The following is a 15,191-nucleotide window of genomic DNA, read 5'->3' as shown; positions in this document are numbered from 1 at the left end:
CGTCGCCTCTCCGGAGCCCCCTTCCTGCCCGGCTCCGGGTTGTGGACTGGCTGCGTCTGCAGCCGTCGCGCTCGTTCTTCTCCGTGACGTGAGACCCACCTAGCCCCATCAACCCTGCTCTGCTTTAGCTCGGGCCCTCCCAGCTCAGCTCCGCACCTGGCTTGTGACCGGCCTTTGGAGCGGGCTGCTTGCTCTGGTGCCCCTGGCCTGTGCCGTGGCCGCAGGGTCTCTGACAGCACCGATGGCCGGCATGGCTTCCCTGCGGGTCCGCGGGGCGTGCGGCACGCTGGGCTCGCCCGGTCTGCAGTGACGGTGGTAGGGGACCTGCAGGGAGGACACATCTGCAGGCGGCACTGGGATGGTGCCTTCGAGGCTTCAGGACGGGGTAGTAGGGAGGGAAACCGCTGTGCTCTGGGTGTGACGCTTTCCGTCCTTCCCATTCAGCCCATTTTGTGCAGACACGCGAGCTGCCCCGTGGAGGCATCGGATACCCTTGCTCCAGCTGATTTGGGCACGGTGCCCCTGCCTCGGCCGTGAGACGTGGCACGAGCCCGACTGCAGGGCATTGCAGCCCCAGACGCGCTGTGCCCGTGGCCTCGGTGGGCGCAGACGCCCCCGGCCGCCGACGCGGGGCTCTTGCATCAGCTCTTGCGCTGGAGCCATTTTGAAGTAGCCCTGAGCTGCTGGCGCTCTTTGCCCCGGGCGGGCGCCGGGAAGCTCGGCTTGTTTGTTTTTGAAGAGGCGCCGGCCAGGCCGGGGCGGCAGGGCCCTCTGCCGGCAGCAGGCGAGCCCGGAGGGGCGCGGGACGAGCCCGGGGCAGGGCAGGGGTTGGAAGTCCTGTCTGCAGGGTCTGAGTTGATCGTGGGAGGTGGGTTTTCTTCCGTGCCACATGCCTAGTGCCACGTTGTCCTCTCTGCTCCGGTCCGAGCCTCCCCACTTGCAGCCCCCCATTGCCCTCTTGCCCTCAGTTGCTTTCCCCTCCGGGCTGTGAACCAAAGCAGCCTGCACGAGCCGCATTAACGTCTCTGGTACTGGTTTGGTGCTGGGGGGGTCTGGGACCCCAGTACACCTGCCCCTAACCCTGCTCCGCTCCCTCCCTGGCAGTGACCTTCAGGGACTGCCCAGAGAGACGGCGGACGGTTTATTCCCCGAGTGACACGCGGTTCCGGGTGCAGACGGACGGCCTTGTCCAGGTGAAACGTGCTCTGCAGCTCCACGACCATGAAATCAGCTTCCACGTGCACGCCTGGGACTCCACCGGCCGCAAGCACTCAGCCAGGGTCGTCGTCCAGAGGGAGCGGGGCCAGCACGGCCGCCACGTGGTACGGGGACATCTTGCTGCACCCCAGTGCTGTGCTGGGGGTCTGTCCCTTCCCCAGGTTGTCCCAGAGGAGATGGCTCGGGGCGTTCCCCTTCCCCTCGTGGCTGCTCCCAGAGCCCCATCACCTTGGGCAGCCGGAAGAGTGCCCCCCAACCCCTTTACTGGGGCAGCCCAACCCCCTTAATGCCCCCTTTCCTGTGCGCTGGGTGCAAGCCCAGAGCTGGCAGGCAGCTCGCACGCCCGCCCTCCCGCCTCACCCCTCTTGACTGGAAGCTGGAAGTGCCTTGCAGTTCCCGTCGTGCCGGGTCTGGCATTACATAAGTAAAAGCTTTCGGCTAATGGATCCGTGAGCCGTTAGCAGGCGGCGGAGGCAGTGCCCAGATCGCTGAGCCGCTTGCACGCCCTCCTGCCTGGCGGCCACTAGTGCAAGGACCCTGTCTCAGTGTGGCCGGTCTCTCCGTAGGACGCTGCACTGGGCACTCGGGCGGACGTGCTGACCTTCCCGGAGTCCCATCCTGGCTTGAAGAGGCAGAAGAGGGACTGGGTCATCCCACCCATCAACTGCCCGGAGAATGAGCGGGGCCCCTTCCCCAAGCAGCTGGTCCAGGTACGGAGGAGCCTTCATCTCGGCGCTGGACCTGGTCTGGGGGCTGTTGGGTGGGAGAGGGCTGAGGGGGAGGCTGGGGAGCCGGGGGGGCTGCACAGGTGTGTGGAAGGTCTCACAGCTGGGCCCAGGACGGTGAGGAGCTGCTTTGTGGGACCCCCCGCCCTGGGACAGGCCCCGTGCATGTTCCCTGGCTGACCCTGCCACTGCTTCTCCCCCAGATCAAATCCAACAAGGACAAAGAGACCACGGTTTTCTACAGCATCGTGGGGCCCGGCGCGGACGAGCCCCCCGTGGACACCTTCCGAATCGAGCGGGAGACGGGCTGGCTCCTGGTGATGAAGCCGCTGGACAGGGAGCAGATCCCCAAGTACATCGTGAGTCCGGGTGCCGCGGGGCAAGGGGGTGGCAAGCTTCCACATCCCACTGTCTGGGTGCTTGCATCCAAGCCTGGGGCCAGGGGAGGAGGTGGGGGTTTCTTGGGGATGGTTCTTCCCTGCTCCGGCACCAGCTCTTTCCCTGAGACCTGCTCCTGAATGAGGTGTAGGAGCTTCGTCCCCATCAGACTCGGGCCCCGGGAGCGTTGCAGCTGGGTTCTGCATTTGCTGGCTGCCTTGGCAGTGCCCTGGGGTCGTGCATGGAGCTGCATGGTGAAGAGCCTGGACTTTCCCCAGCTCTGAGCCCCTTGCCCGGCAGAGTGGAGAAACTCTGGGCTTGTGGCAGTCATGGCTTGAGGGAGTGGGCAGGGGGTGTCTCTGCAGGGCCCGGGGGCAGTGAGCTGATGCCTCGCGGCCCTGTGCTCTTTCCAGCTCTTCTCCCACGCCGTGTCTGCCAACGGGCAACGCGTGGAGGACCCCATGGAGATCATCATCACGGTGACGGACCAGAATGACAACAAGCCCCAGTTCACCCAGAACGTCTTCACGGGCAGCGTCGAGGAAGGAGCCAAGCCGGGTAACTGAGCCAGGGGCCGGCTCAAGCGTGGGCCAAGGGGTGCCGGCCCAGACCTGCATCTTGGGGATGTTCCCATAAAACTGGGCGACAAGGGCTGACTTACAGCAGCACAAAGCCTTGAGGGGCAGCACTGGGGCTATAGATGCCAGGGAAGGGGGGACTCTCCATCACTGGAGGGGGCCAAGGGGAGGGTGGACAGCCTCTGGTCGGGGTGATCTAGGTGCAGCGATGCCGTGCTCTACTATGGATATTTCCCATGCTTCTGGGCATTGCTGGTTGCCCCTCACCTCCTTTCTGCTCCATGTATCGGGGGTTTTAAGTCTCCCTCGGAGGCGCTGGATGCATCCCAGGCTGGGGGCTGGGCTGTGCCCTTGGGACTCCAGGCTAAGGGACGCTCTGTGTGGGTGGGCGATGGGGGCCAGGAGAGGAGGGCTTGGTGTGACACTCGAGGCAGGCTCAGAAGAGGGAGCGCGCAGGGCAGGGATGGGTGGAAATGCCCTGCCGGCTGCTTGCCTCCCTGCAGGGCTGTTCCCTACCATAGTTTCATAGTCTGTAGGGTCAGAAGGGACCTGAGCAGATCATCAAGTCCGACCCCCTGCCATAGCAGGAAAGAGTACTGGGGTCAAACCATGCCACCCTGCTTCAGACGCATCCCTGTGTTAACGAGCACCCTTGCTTTCCTGCTCCTGTTCAGGAACCTCCGTGATGCAGGTGACTGCCACGGACGAGGACGACGCCATCAACACCTACAACGGGGTCGTGGTGTACTCCATCGTGACTCAGGAGCCCCAAACCCCCCACAGCCATATGTTCACCATCAACAAGGACAACGGCATCATCAGCGTGATTGCGACAGGGCTGGACAGAGAGGTGAGGGCCCTGCAGAGCGGGGAGGATGGGTGCCCTGCGGTCCGGGCGGTGGCCAGTGCATCTGCTTGGCATGACGGCTGGGTCTTGTGGGGAGGGGCAGGCCCAGGCCTCACGTCAGCGCTCGGGGGCTGCTCTGGTGGCAATGAACCCATCTACCATTACTGCGGGGACATGGCCCTGCTTCCTGACGCTAACCCCACTGTGATCTTGCTTGCAGAAAATCCCCGAGTACACACTGACTCTCCAGGCAGCTGACATGGAAGGCACTGGCTTGGTCACCACCGGGACAGCCGTGATCGAGGTCACTGACACCAACGACAACGCCCCGTTCTTCCAGCCAGCCATGGTAAGTGGCCGCCAGCCCGCTGCCCGTTCTCTGCGTTGCCCCGTTCCCCTCCTGCCCGGGGGCTCTGCTGATGCTGGCTGGGCAGTGATTGCAATGTGTAGCCTCATTTGTAGTGGGAGGGTTGCAGATCTGGTGGTCTCCAGGCCAGGCAGGCATCTGGTGGGGAAGCTTTATGAATTGTGCCCTGCTAAACATCAGTGACAGACGCACAGCAGCTCCCTCCCGAAGAAGCTCGGTCCGGCTGTGTGACCCAAGGCCCTGGCCCGCCAGCTGTCGTGGCTGGTGAGCAGTGACCTGGGCCGACTGCGCTGAGGCTGGAGGGATGCCGTTCATCCCTGCTGGGGACTGTGCCCGCCAAGGCTATTATGGAATAACAGTGGCAGGGATTTGGGTCTCCCATCCCCGGAGCCCGGGACTGTCCATCCCCATTGCACGGTGCACCATGCTGTGTTGCCTCCGGGAGCCCCCAATGCAGCTCTACCCAGTGTTGGGTCCTTTGGGAGCTACATGCTGCTGCTGTGAGGGGCTCTGTCCCATCCGCAAGGGCTGGAGGCTACAGCTTTTGGCTTCGAATGAGTTTTCTGGAGCCAGGAGAAGTCCAGACTAGGCCTGATGCCGTGAGGCAGCCCAGCGGTGGGAGCTGCTTGGTGCCATCCAGCCTGCATCTCGTTTTGCAGTACGAAGCCACCGTGCCCGAGAACGAAGTGGGCTTTCTGGTGGCCCGGCTGACGGTGGTGGATGAGGACAGCCCAGACTCGGAAGCCTGGAGGGCCGTGTACCAGTTCCAGAAAGGGAACGAGAACGGCGACTTCGTCATCACCACGGACCCCAAGAACAACGACGGTGTCCTGAAAACAGCCAAGGTGAGTCGCACCCTCCCAGCCCATGCTCCACCTCGCTGGCTGTCCTGGGGCAGCACGTGGCTGGCTGGTGATGTGCCTCCAAAGCAGAGAGCCTTCTGGAGGCCCCGGTCTCCTTCCCCACAAAAACCAGGCCCCAATCTCGTGTCACGTGGCAAGAGCAGGGGGAATGTGGGGCAGTCCCATGTTAGCCCAGAGCTATGCTGTGCATCGGCAATCCTCAAGCGGGGTGCTGCGGTACTCCAGGGCATCGTGAGATCTTTTTAAGGGTGTTGTGCAACCCCTGGTAGGCCCCTTACCAGCTTAATCTGTCCCTGGACAGGGCTGAGTGCCTCAACGGAGCTCAGGGCATAGTCCCCTGCACGTCCCAGCCTGGTTGCTCCCTTGCTGACGTTCATTGCATGGTCTGGTGATGAGAACCGGATGCTGGGCAGCCTGTGGTTTGCCCTTGGCCTTGCTGCAGGTCTTCCAGGCTTCCTTGTCATCAGCCCATTGGGGTGCTGCCTTGCGGAGGGTGGGCACCAGTCCTCTGAGCACAGGTGGCACTTGGGTTTCTGGTGGAAGATGCCAGGGGGGTGATGTGCCTCTGGGGGATCTGCAACCCAAGCGTATGACGAGTAGAGCCGCTGTGGGTGGCATCCAGCCAGACCATGAGGGCAGCCCGGGGCTCAAAACCATCTCCCTCCTCTCTGTACCGGCCAGGGCTTGGATTTTGAGAACCAGAAACGCATGGTCCTGTACGTCACTGTCATAAACAAGAGCCCCTTCGCCGTGAATCTCCCGACCTCCACCGCCACCATCACCATCGACGTGCAGGACGTAAATGAAGCTCCCATCTTCATCCCCCCTGTCAAAAGCGTGAGCGTGCCTGAGGACCTCCCTGTAGGACAGGAAGTTACCTCCTACACGGCGCAGGACCCGGACAAGAGCCAGGGGCAGACAATCACGTAAGATGGGTGCCCCCGGGGTGATGTTCAAGTGGCCGGGGTAGCACCAGAGGGAGCAGGGCCAGCACGGCCGCCACGTGGTATGGAGACAAAAGGAAGCTGTTTTTGCATGGCTTGTAATTAAGAGAGCTAATTGCAGCAGCAGGCAGTAGAGGCTGTTGGGCTAGTCAGGGTTGGGGGCCTGGACAGACAGGGGGAGTAGATCTGTCCAGGGAGGTTGCCTCAGTCCCATGACATCCTGCACCTGGGACTGCTGCTGACCAGGACAGTGGGAGGGGGAAGCTCGCCGTCTGCAAGACCAGACACTGGGCTAGCTGGGCCCTCTGTCCGGCGGCTCCTAGGTTCTCCCCCATCTCCATTGCTTGCTCCCTTGAGGAGAACGAAGGGCTGAGTGTCCGGGCGGTTCAGGGCTGAACTGCACCCACAAACCTGCTCTGGCTTTGCACGGGCTGGGGCTGAACGTGAACAAGCCACTGCTCCATGCCCTGTGGCACGTGCAGCTGGACACAGCTCAGCAGAACTGCCCCAAACCCCCTGAGCTGGAACTCGGGCGGTCTCCAGCCCCCTGCCTGGGTCTCTTCCCTTCAGCCTTCCCCCTAGCTGGAGGCTGACATAGGCTCGGCTGCAGTCTGCAAGGGGAGGCAGGCCAGGCAAGCCCCTAATGCAGCCTGGAGCCCCCTCCCACCACCCCAGTCCCTTCCCAGCCCTTCTGCTCTAAGACCAGCTCCCTGCCCGTACAGCTACAGCTTGGTAAACTCCCCCTTGGGCTGGCTGACGATCGACCCGCAGAACGGCATCATCACCTCTGCCAAGCAGCTGGACAGGGAGTCCAGCTCCATCGTCAACAGCACCTACAAGGCCATCGTGCTGGCTGTGGACAATGGTAAGCCAGGCTCTCTCCCCTTCCCTTCATGCAGCAGCCACGTAAGAGCTCAGGGCAGCACACGCTGCAGTCTGGAGCAGGAAAAGGGAGAATTGTGTGTCCAGCACAATGTCCACAGCCCTACTGGGATGGGGAAGGTAGCTACAGCCTGCTGTCACAGCAGAGACCTAACTCGAAGCTGCAGGCCTGAGTGGTGTAATGCTCCCTGGTGCCCTGCAAGGATCAGTGACCCGAACCCTGCCCGTCCAAAAGCGCATCTCCCCGTGGTTGTCAGGCGGTGAAAACGGATGTGGGAGGCAGGTCAGGGGTCAAAGAGCAGACAGATGTGGCTTCTGCACTTCCCTCTGGCTGAAACAGCCCCCTCTGTCCATCAGGCTCCCCACGGACCACCGGCACGGGAACCCTCATCCTGACCCTCCTGGATGTGAACGACAATGGGCCGGTGCCAGATCCACGGGAGTTTGACATTTGCAACCAGAACCCCGTGGTGCAAATGCTGCACATCGTGGACAAGGACCTGCCCCCAAATACGTCCCCCTTCAAGGCAGAGCTGACGCATGGCTCCAGTGCCAACTGGACCGTGACTCTGAGTGCACAGGGTAAGTGGCTGCAGCATATGGCACGTGCCTCTTGGCTGGCTGTGCTGGGGCTGTCCCAGGACCTGGGCCCAGGCCATGCCTCATTTGTGGGTCTGTCCAGGCTGGCAGTGCAGGGCCGACCTTGGGAGCTGGGGCAGTCCCTGTTTCTTTATTCACTGAGCTGCAGAGGAGAGGCTTGCTTGGGGTTGCCAAATGCTCTAGTTGCCCATATGCCCGTGGCTTCCATCACACGTGGGGCTGGGGCTTTCTTGCTGGTCCACCCAGCCAGAGATGGGGCCTTTGCATGCCCCAGGCAGCAGACTTGTCCCAGGCAGGACTTGGAGGCCAGGCAATGCCAACAGTCCCCTATGAACCAAAATGGCTGGTGGAGGGGAAGGCTCCCAGAGCGAGACTGCTGGGACCCCAGTACCTTGCTGCAGGTGGCCTTCGGAGTAGGGAAGGGGGCTCGAGCTTCCCCCTGGTGCTGGCAGGTGCCCATCCTGGTGCTGCTTTGGAGGTGTTGTCTTCCCTCTGCTCCAGCCCACGCTGATGCTATCCCCCAGAGACAGGCCATGGCTTTCCTATGGGACCCTGTACCAGCGCTGTACGCTGCTCAGGGCCTGCAACCCTCTGCCTCCAACATCCTAGCTGTTTCCAGGTGTGTCTCTGGCTCCTAACCCTAAACCCTGCTCTTGCCCCCAGGGGAAGACCTGGCCCTCCGTCTTCACAAGCAGCTGGAGGCCGGGGAGTACAACATCTTCCTGCAGCTGACGGACAGCCAGGGCCAGTCCCAGACGACCATTGTGAAAGCCCGTGTGTGCGACTGCGATGGGGAGTACAAGCAGTGTGACCGCCGGGGGTACTATGCCGCAGGTGGCCTGGGCGTCCCTGCCATCCTGGGCATCCTTGGGGGAATTCTTGCCCTGCTGAGTGAGTACCGTGTGTGAGACACCCTCATGCCCCGCAGCTAGACTGCTAGCACTTTGGAGAGCGAGGGGCAGGCCTCTAGCTCTGGCTTGTGACGTGCGTTTGCAGCTAAGACCAAGTGCGGGCATCCGAATCCCAAGAGCCTGCACGTGGGATGCCTGGCAATAGATATGGGAGTATCTGAAGTCCCAGGGTGAGAGCCTGTGACAGAGGATGCTCACTGGTTGTAGCACCGTACATGGTGTTTAAAATGATTGAGCTGTGCCTGCTCAATCAATATGGTTTTTGGAACAATTGAATTCTGCTCTGTCAATATGATTTGGAGTTGATTTAACCTGGAACATAAAATATATTAATTAAAAAAAAAAAAAAAATGTGCATGCATTTGCAGCTGAGGCCTAGCAGACTCTGAGCTGCAGCTGGGAGGCAGGGGTCTCCCCGGCTGGAGCCACACATGAGGGGCCATGAGCTGCACAAGCTGGCATTGCTAGCCCCTGAAGGAGCCTCTCTTGCTTCTTCTGCCTTCCAGTCCTGCTGCTCCTGCTGCTGCTCTTCGTCAGGAGGAGGTCGGTGGTAAAAGAGCCCTTGCTTCTGCCGGAGGATGACACCAGGGACAACGTCTATCAATATGATGAGGAGGGTGGGGGAGAAGAAGACCAGGTGAGCCTGGGGCCCTGTCTGCTGCTTTAGGAGGATCCCGGTCTGAGGGGACAGGGCAGTGTCTTTGCATGGCCCCCACCACTTCCCTGCAAGCTTGGTCCTGCCAGAGCAGCCATGCACAGTGCCGTCCTCTCGAGGCAAGATGCCCTCTCGAGCAAGCTGGCAGCAAGGCTTGAGCGTGCCAGGCAGCCCACGCAACACTGGCAGTGCAAGTGCACAACGGGGTCCTGGCCCTGGTGCAACTGTGCTCTGAGCAAGGAGCAGCTCCTGGTGACCGCTGTCCCCTTGCCCTCCACAGGACTATGACCTGAGCCAGCTGCACCGAGGCCTGGACGCACGGCCTGAAGTGACCCGCAATGACGTGGCACCACCCCTTATGGCGGCCCCGCAGTACCGCCCGCGCCCCGCCAACCCCGACGAGATCGGCAATTTCATCGACGAGGTGAGGCTGGTGCTGGGCTCCCTGGGGCTATGACTTCAAAGGGTCGTCCCAGCTTTCCTGGTGGGGGATGCTCTCAAGTCACTGCAAAACCCCTCTCCCCTTTCCAGAACCTGAAGGCGGCCGACACGGACCCCACGGCGCCGCCCTACGACTCCTTGCTGGTGTTTGACTACGAGGGCAGTGGCTCTGAGGCCGCCTCGCTCAGCTCCCTCAACTCCTTTGGCTCCGACCGCGACCAGGACTACGACTACCTGCACGACTGGGGTGGCCGTTTCAAGAAGCTGGCCGATATGTACGGGGGTGGCGAGGAGGAGGAGGAGTAGCTGCCTTGCGGGGGCGCAGATACATGTTGGTTGGTTGCTTTGACCCCTTAAGTTTAGCTCAGCTTGGGCACTGCTCTCCCTGAGCTAGGAGTGGATGACTGAAATTCCCTTTCTGTAGCCCATGCTAGCACCCCTCAAATTGGCCGTTTCTCTGCTGTGGTCTAGGTTCCTGGCATCCCAGCTAAGGCTGTCCAGGCTTGTTAGGGAAAAAAAGTTCTGTTGCAGGTGCATCTAGGCTGGGGTGCACCCAGCATCTTAGTGGCAGTCTGTCAGGGGGAAATGGGTCTTGTCCACTGCTTTGGTCCCTGCATGTGTTGCCCCATCTGGGCTGAAGGTAGAGCAATGCACGCAGGGACAGGCCGATCCTCCATGTTTTAGCAGGTCCAGACTGCGTTGTAGGAGCACAGGCAACCAACCTCTGTCTCCCCTCTTCTGGCTCCTGTCCCTGGGCTGGGAGCTTCTGACTGTTTCAGCTGTCCGTGTTTGGACTGGGTCTTCCGCTGCCAGCCCTGGGCTCCCACGTGCACCTGTGCGCGTGGCAGAGACGTGGTGCCTGGCTGCAGGCTCTATGCAGTGTGGCAGGAGGAAGCACTTAGTGCTGCACCACTGTCTCCTGCCTGCCTAGCCTTTCTTGCTGCCCACATTTGGGGACAGGAGCCTGCCCCGCTCTTGACCACTTCCCTCCCCTCAATGTCACAACAAGGTGACCATCTTTAGCCCCTTCAGAATACCTCAATCCAAAGGGAAGAAGTGTCAGAGCAAATTTGCTGCAGGGCTGGCCATGCCTGCAGGGTGCCTAGAGGCTAACAGACTCGGCTGGAGGTAGCTGCCCACCCAGAAGGTACAAGGCAGTCCAGCACAGGGCTGAGATGCAGGGAACGTTGCCAGAGATGCTGAATTTTCAGGTGCCATTTGCTTTTAATCTTGCCTTGATTTGGTTCCATTAGCCGAGGTGCACTTTGACACTTAGCGCTGTGAACTGCAATGACCAAAGATGCTATTATCTTTCCCGCTGAGCAAGCACAATCATGAGCTTGTGGCTGGGGTGAACTTTGCCCCGGGACATCCTCAAGGAACTAACAGCAGATAGGTCCCCTCTCATGTGGGGAGTCTCTGTTGACAGCTGTCCAAGTGCCTCTATGCTGCGTAGGGATCAGCATGTCCTTACGCATGCTACATGCCTGTTTTTCTCTTGTGCTTCCTCCCCTGCCCCTAAAATATTGGATTATAAGCCAAACTACAGTGAAGCACGGCTGACGCCTTCACCCCTGCCTGCAGCTGAGGGCTATGGTATCCTTTCCAGCCTCAGTTCATGACTCAGAAGCAACACATCATCCCAATGCTTGGTACCTAGACAAATCTGTGCCCTGGATGAATAGGTGCCATATGAAAAAGTGACCGTCTCACCCCAGAGCCATGCTGTATCTTTGTAGAAAATTGTACCTGCGCTTGCATGGGGGAAGAGTTGCTCTGTTATTAGAGGGATTTTTTCCACTTGCATAGCATTTTAGTAGGGTGCCTTTATTCAATATAATAGATGCCAGCAGATTTCTATTTTTCCATCATACCAGATCATAACATTCCTTCCTTCTGCATGTTGTCCGATGTATCATATTTTCCGTGTAGTAACGGTGCATTTAATGACCTTTAAAAAAGCCAGTGACTTTACCTGGGTTCTCAACTGTATATTTAGCTGCCTTCATACTTTGTATTTGTCTGTGAAAGGGAATGGGGGTATGATGCACACCAGGAGATAAGTGATGGCTTGGTGTTTAATTTGATCATCCGTTTTTATAAAATTTTTAATAAATTTGTTTTTAAGAAACTCTGCGCCTTTCTTTCTTCCTTTAAGGCTCACAGCCCATATGCTGCCTTTGCTGCCCTTGGTTAGGCAGGTGTATTGTCACTGAGCTTTTTTAAGTTCAGTGCTGGAAGTCAAGGCTGTCCCCGGAGAACAAGGCTGTGATTTCTCAGGTGGAGCCCAGCTGGTTCCCTTGGTGAAGCACAAAAGCTGAATGCTTTCTGCATCCTCTTCTTGTTTTAATGACAATACGGAAATAGCTTTCAGAACAACCATGCTCCAGTGAGACCAACCCCGTGTGTCATGCGTGGAGCTGGTGCAAGCTCAAAGCTGTCAGTGAGGACTGGAAAAAAATCTTGCCATGGCTTTTCTTGCCCAAAAAACTAGTAAAGGGACCCACTTGGGGCCTGCTCGGTGCACATTAGACACATGAAAAAGTAGAACTAGAAAAGGGAGCTTTGGGGGAAGTACAGAACAGCCCAGGTACCAGCCAAGACCTCAGGGAAAGGCCTCCTCTCCTCTCCACTAGAGCAGGTTGGCTACCTCTCTCTCTGTTAGCTGTGTTCATCTGAAGCCAGTCAGAAAGCAGGGTAGGCCTGCGCCTTTATAGGCTAACTGTATGACATATACAGGGAGCGCATGCTTTTGTGAACCCAAGTTCACTTCCTGAGTATGGGGATACCCGCAAACCGCCCTAGGGGAGATGAGGCTTCTCCCAGCAATTCAGTCTTTACCCACCAGAACAATTACTTTAATTGAACTGTCCCGTTGCCTCTAACTCTGCATCTAGCAGCCTATAGAAGGGATGGAGCTGCCCACCGTCAGAAGCATGTCTACCATGCCTTGCAGCACTGCTGGAAATTGGAGTTTGCAGGAATTTTTTTTTTCTAAACCTGAGTGCTGGAGCTGACTGCACAAGGTAAGCGACTCCTGTGTACTTGTTTGTGCTTGGGAGAAGCTGGACAGCAGCCCTTGAGCTGGACCTGGAACAGGGAGGGAACACTTCTAGGAGAGGTGCTGAGACTGCATGTGATGTAGCTGCTCCCATATGTGCGTGGGGCTGTGAACTCCATCCCTTCTGCTGTGATGTGGGTCAGAAGCTGGAGGGAATTGCTTACTCCAGTTACATCAGAGGTGGAATGGCTCCATGCAATGTCAGACAACGGCTTAGGCTGGAGGAGAGATACCATATCCAGTAGGAAGTGATCCAGGGCTGGGAGGTGGATGCCTGGCTCTTAGAAGTTCCTGGGCTGTGAATGACCATAGGCCAGCATCTCCGGGGGCACCGCCTCCAAAACACTAGGGAAGGTGCGCTCATCCGCGCCTAAGGGGGCCTATGGGAGAGCTCTCTGCTCATCCTCCGATAGCAGAAAGCAGCTCCTCTGTCCTTTGTGGTGATCCCTCCCAGTGTTGGGTGATTCTGGATCCTCTTACTGGTGGGAAGATCTCTGGATACAAGCCACCTGTGCCTCCGTCTCCTCCCAAGCTCTGTGCTTGGGTTTATGACCATACTGGGTGCTAAAGGACACCAAAGGAGAGGCAATCTCTGTCCCCAGTGCCAGGCGTCCAGGTAACTGGATAGAAACAATCATTTCCTTAGCAATATCCACATCTGGATACACAGAGAGCTGGAGCATCTAGCACGATGCACCTCTCCTTTCTCCAAAATGCTGTGACTAGCAGGGACTTGCTCTTGTCTATTGTACCTGCGACTCACTGGTTCTGCAACCATTCCTGGGTTTTACTGGGAGAAAGTCTTTGCTGGCAGAAAGAATAACGCTGATCGTTACCAGCAGAGACACCTGGTGTTTGTAGGAGCTCTAACTTGCTTTCAAAACTGGACTTTAGGCAATGGAGACTAATAATAGGCCTGGTATTGTTTACACTGCTGTAAGTGTGCAGCTGCACGAGGAATATAAAGGGATCTGGCCTGATATTCTGGGTACTGACTTATCAGCTGTGTCACGGACAAACGTGTGTCCTGTTTGTCTAATAATAAGTTAAGAGTTGAACTGAACGGAATTGACTGCAGGAAAAGGCATGGCATTAGTTGCCTGTTATCAGACGCTTCCTCAAGTTGATGAAGGCCATTTGTATCTGAAAGCTTGCAAAGAAGAATTTTTCCCAAAAGATATCAGATTTACCCAAAGAACCTTGCGTGCCTATGTCCCTTTTATCAAACTGATAGACGTGGGGCTCCTGATGCCCCATTTGCCAGCACACAGGAGACATCCCTTGATCAAGGAAATGTTGGGAACAGATAAGGTGTCCCATGATTTGCATTGCACCTGGACATCCAGCAGCTCAGGTTCATGCTCTCAGAGGGTGCAGTACTTTTGGAGCCCTTACTGACTCTGCTTTGGTGCCACCAAGTGTTGAAATGCTGCACAGCCATCCCCTCAGATCCGTGGAAACTGCTTTTGGTGAATTACCTGGAGGAGAAAGATTGGAGGCATAACCAGGTTGGATTGGGATCTGACTGATAGCCCCGAACGGCAGCAATGGGCTAACGGCATTTGCTGGTAGTGACTGCTAACACCGATTTCTGCTCTGAGCTGGGAGTGTGTCCGTGGGATATCATGGCCCATGAGTCCTAGGCGATGACAGGACAACTAGGAGCCATGCATGGGAAATGTGACCTGAAGCTGAGTTGGTACCATTGCACCGCTGGACATGACTGTGTACAATTCCAGCTCCCTGTTAAATGCAGACGAATTCACAGCAGCCAGCGAGCTAGACTGCCCGGGAAACACCAGCTCCGTCCTCGCTTCTTCTCTGGAGCAATTCTTCTGCCGCAGGGCATTTGGCCCACAGCAGGGCAAGGTGTTTTATCCCGCAGGGAGCCTGTTTGCAAGCTCTGGGGTTATCGGATGACCCAGACCGGCGGGGCTGGCATGGCAGAGCACAGCACCACGCATCACCTTTGGTAGTGGCTCACAGCACCCGGCTGAGAATCCCTGCTGGAGCCTATGACCTCAGAGAGGCTAAGAGCAGCCGGCATGCTTGTCCAAGCTGAGCGAAGGTGGACAGGGATACGAGCACCCTCCACGACTGCAGCATGAGGGTGAATACTGGGGAGGGCCCATGGCTACTACACCCCTGGCCTGGCCTGACCCTCCCAAGATGGCGGCGAGTCTATGCCTATATAGGTGTGACTCTCCCAAGATGGCGGCAGGCTGATACCTATGCTGCTGACCGTCCCAAGACGGCGGTGGGCCTATACGTATATAGGGGTGACTCTCCCAAGATCGCACCGAATTTATACCTATGCGGCTGACCCTCTCAAGGTGGCGGCGGGCCTATACAGTATTGGGGTGACTCTCCCAAGATGGCGGCAAGCTAATATCTATGCTGCTGACCCTCCCAAGATGGCGTCCAGCTTCGGCCGACCTCTCCAAGATGGCGGCCGGGAGGCAGTCTCGCGCAGGCGCGCTGCGGCGGGCAGCCATGGCCGCGATTTTGAAGCTGGAGCGGGTGGCCCAGGCGCTTGAGCTGCTGTTGGGGAGGCCCGCCGGCGTCGGTGAGAGGGGAGGGGGCGGCTGAGGCCATGCCCCCCCAGATGCATGGTGCATGGCTGAGGCCATCCCCACCCCCAGGTGCATGGCTGGGTGCATGCTCTCCCCCGTGCGTGGCTGAGGCCATCTCCCCCCCACCCCACGTGCATGTTTGGGTGCA

General features: G+C 58.4%; 2 protein-coding genes across 2 annotated transcripts in view; both read left to right on the top strand.

The window, feature by feature from the left end:
- Positions 1-1,088: 1,088 nt before the first annotated feature.
- Positions 1,089-11,540, top strand: CDH1 (cadherin 1; the record flags this gene model as incomplete). The annotated part of the gene is made up of 14 exons (XM_019505244.1): positions 1,089-1,322; positions 1,785-1,928; positions 2,147-2,302; positions 2,735-2,879; positions 3,574-3,749; positions 3,967-4,095; positions 4,773-4,958; positions 5,658-5,902; positions 6,643-6,785; positions 7,160-7,384; positions 8,066-8,293; positions 8,820-8,950; positions 9,249-9,392; positions 9,500-11,540. Coding segments are annotated over 14 exons (2,502 nt in total), but the record flags the coding sequence as incomplete, so codon positions are not given.
- Positions 11,541-14,900: 3,360 nt separating this feature from the next.
- The window catches only part of TANGO6 (transport and golgi organization 6 homolog), a 63,226-nt gene continuing 62,935 nt past the window's right edge, over positions 14,901-15,191 (top strand). Inside the window, exon 1 of the mRNA XM_019505363.1 lies at positions 14,901-15,036. Coding sequence (XP_019360908.1) covers positions 14,916-15,036 — 121 coding nt within the window. The 5' untranslated portion in view covers positions 14,901-14,915. The remainder of the gene's footprint in view (positions 15,037-15,191) is intronic.

The sequence above is a fragment of the Gavialis gangeticus genome, unplaced genomic scaffold, assembly GCF_001723915.1.
Source record: "Gavialis gangeticus isolate Ggan-Ray unplaced genomic scaffold, GavGan_comp1, whole genome shotgun sequence".
Classification (NCBI taxonomy): domain Eukaryota; kingdom Metazoa; phylum Chordata; order Crocodylia; family Gavialidae; genus Gavialis; species Gavialis gangeticus.
Note: the sequence above shows the minus strand (reverse complement) of the source record. Positions and strands in the feature narration are given on the sequence as shown.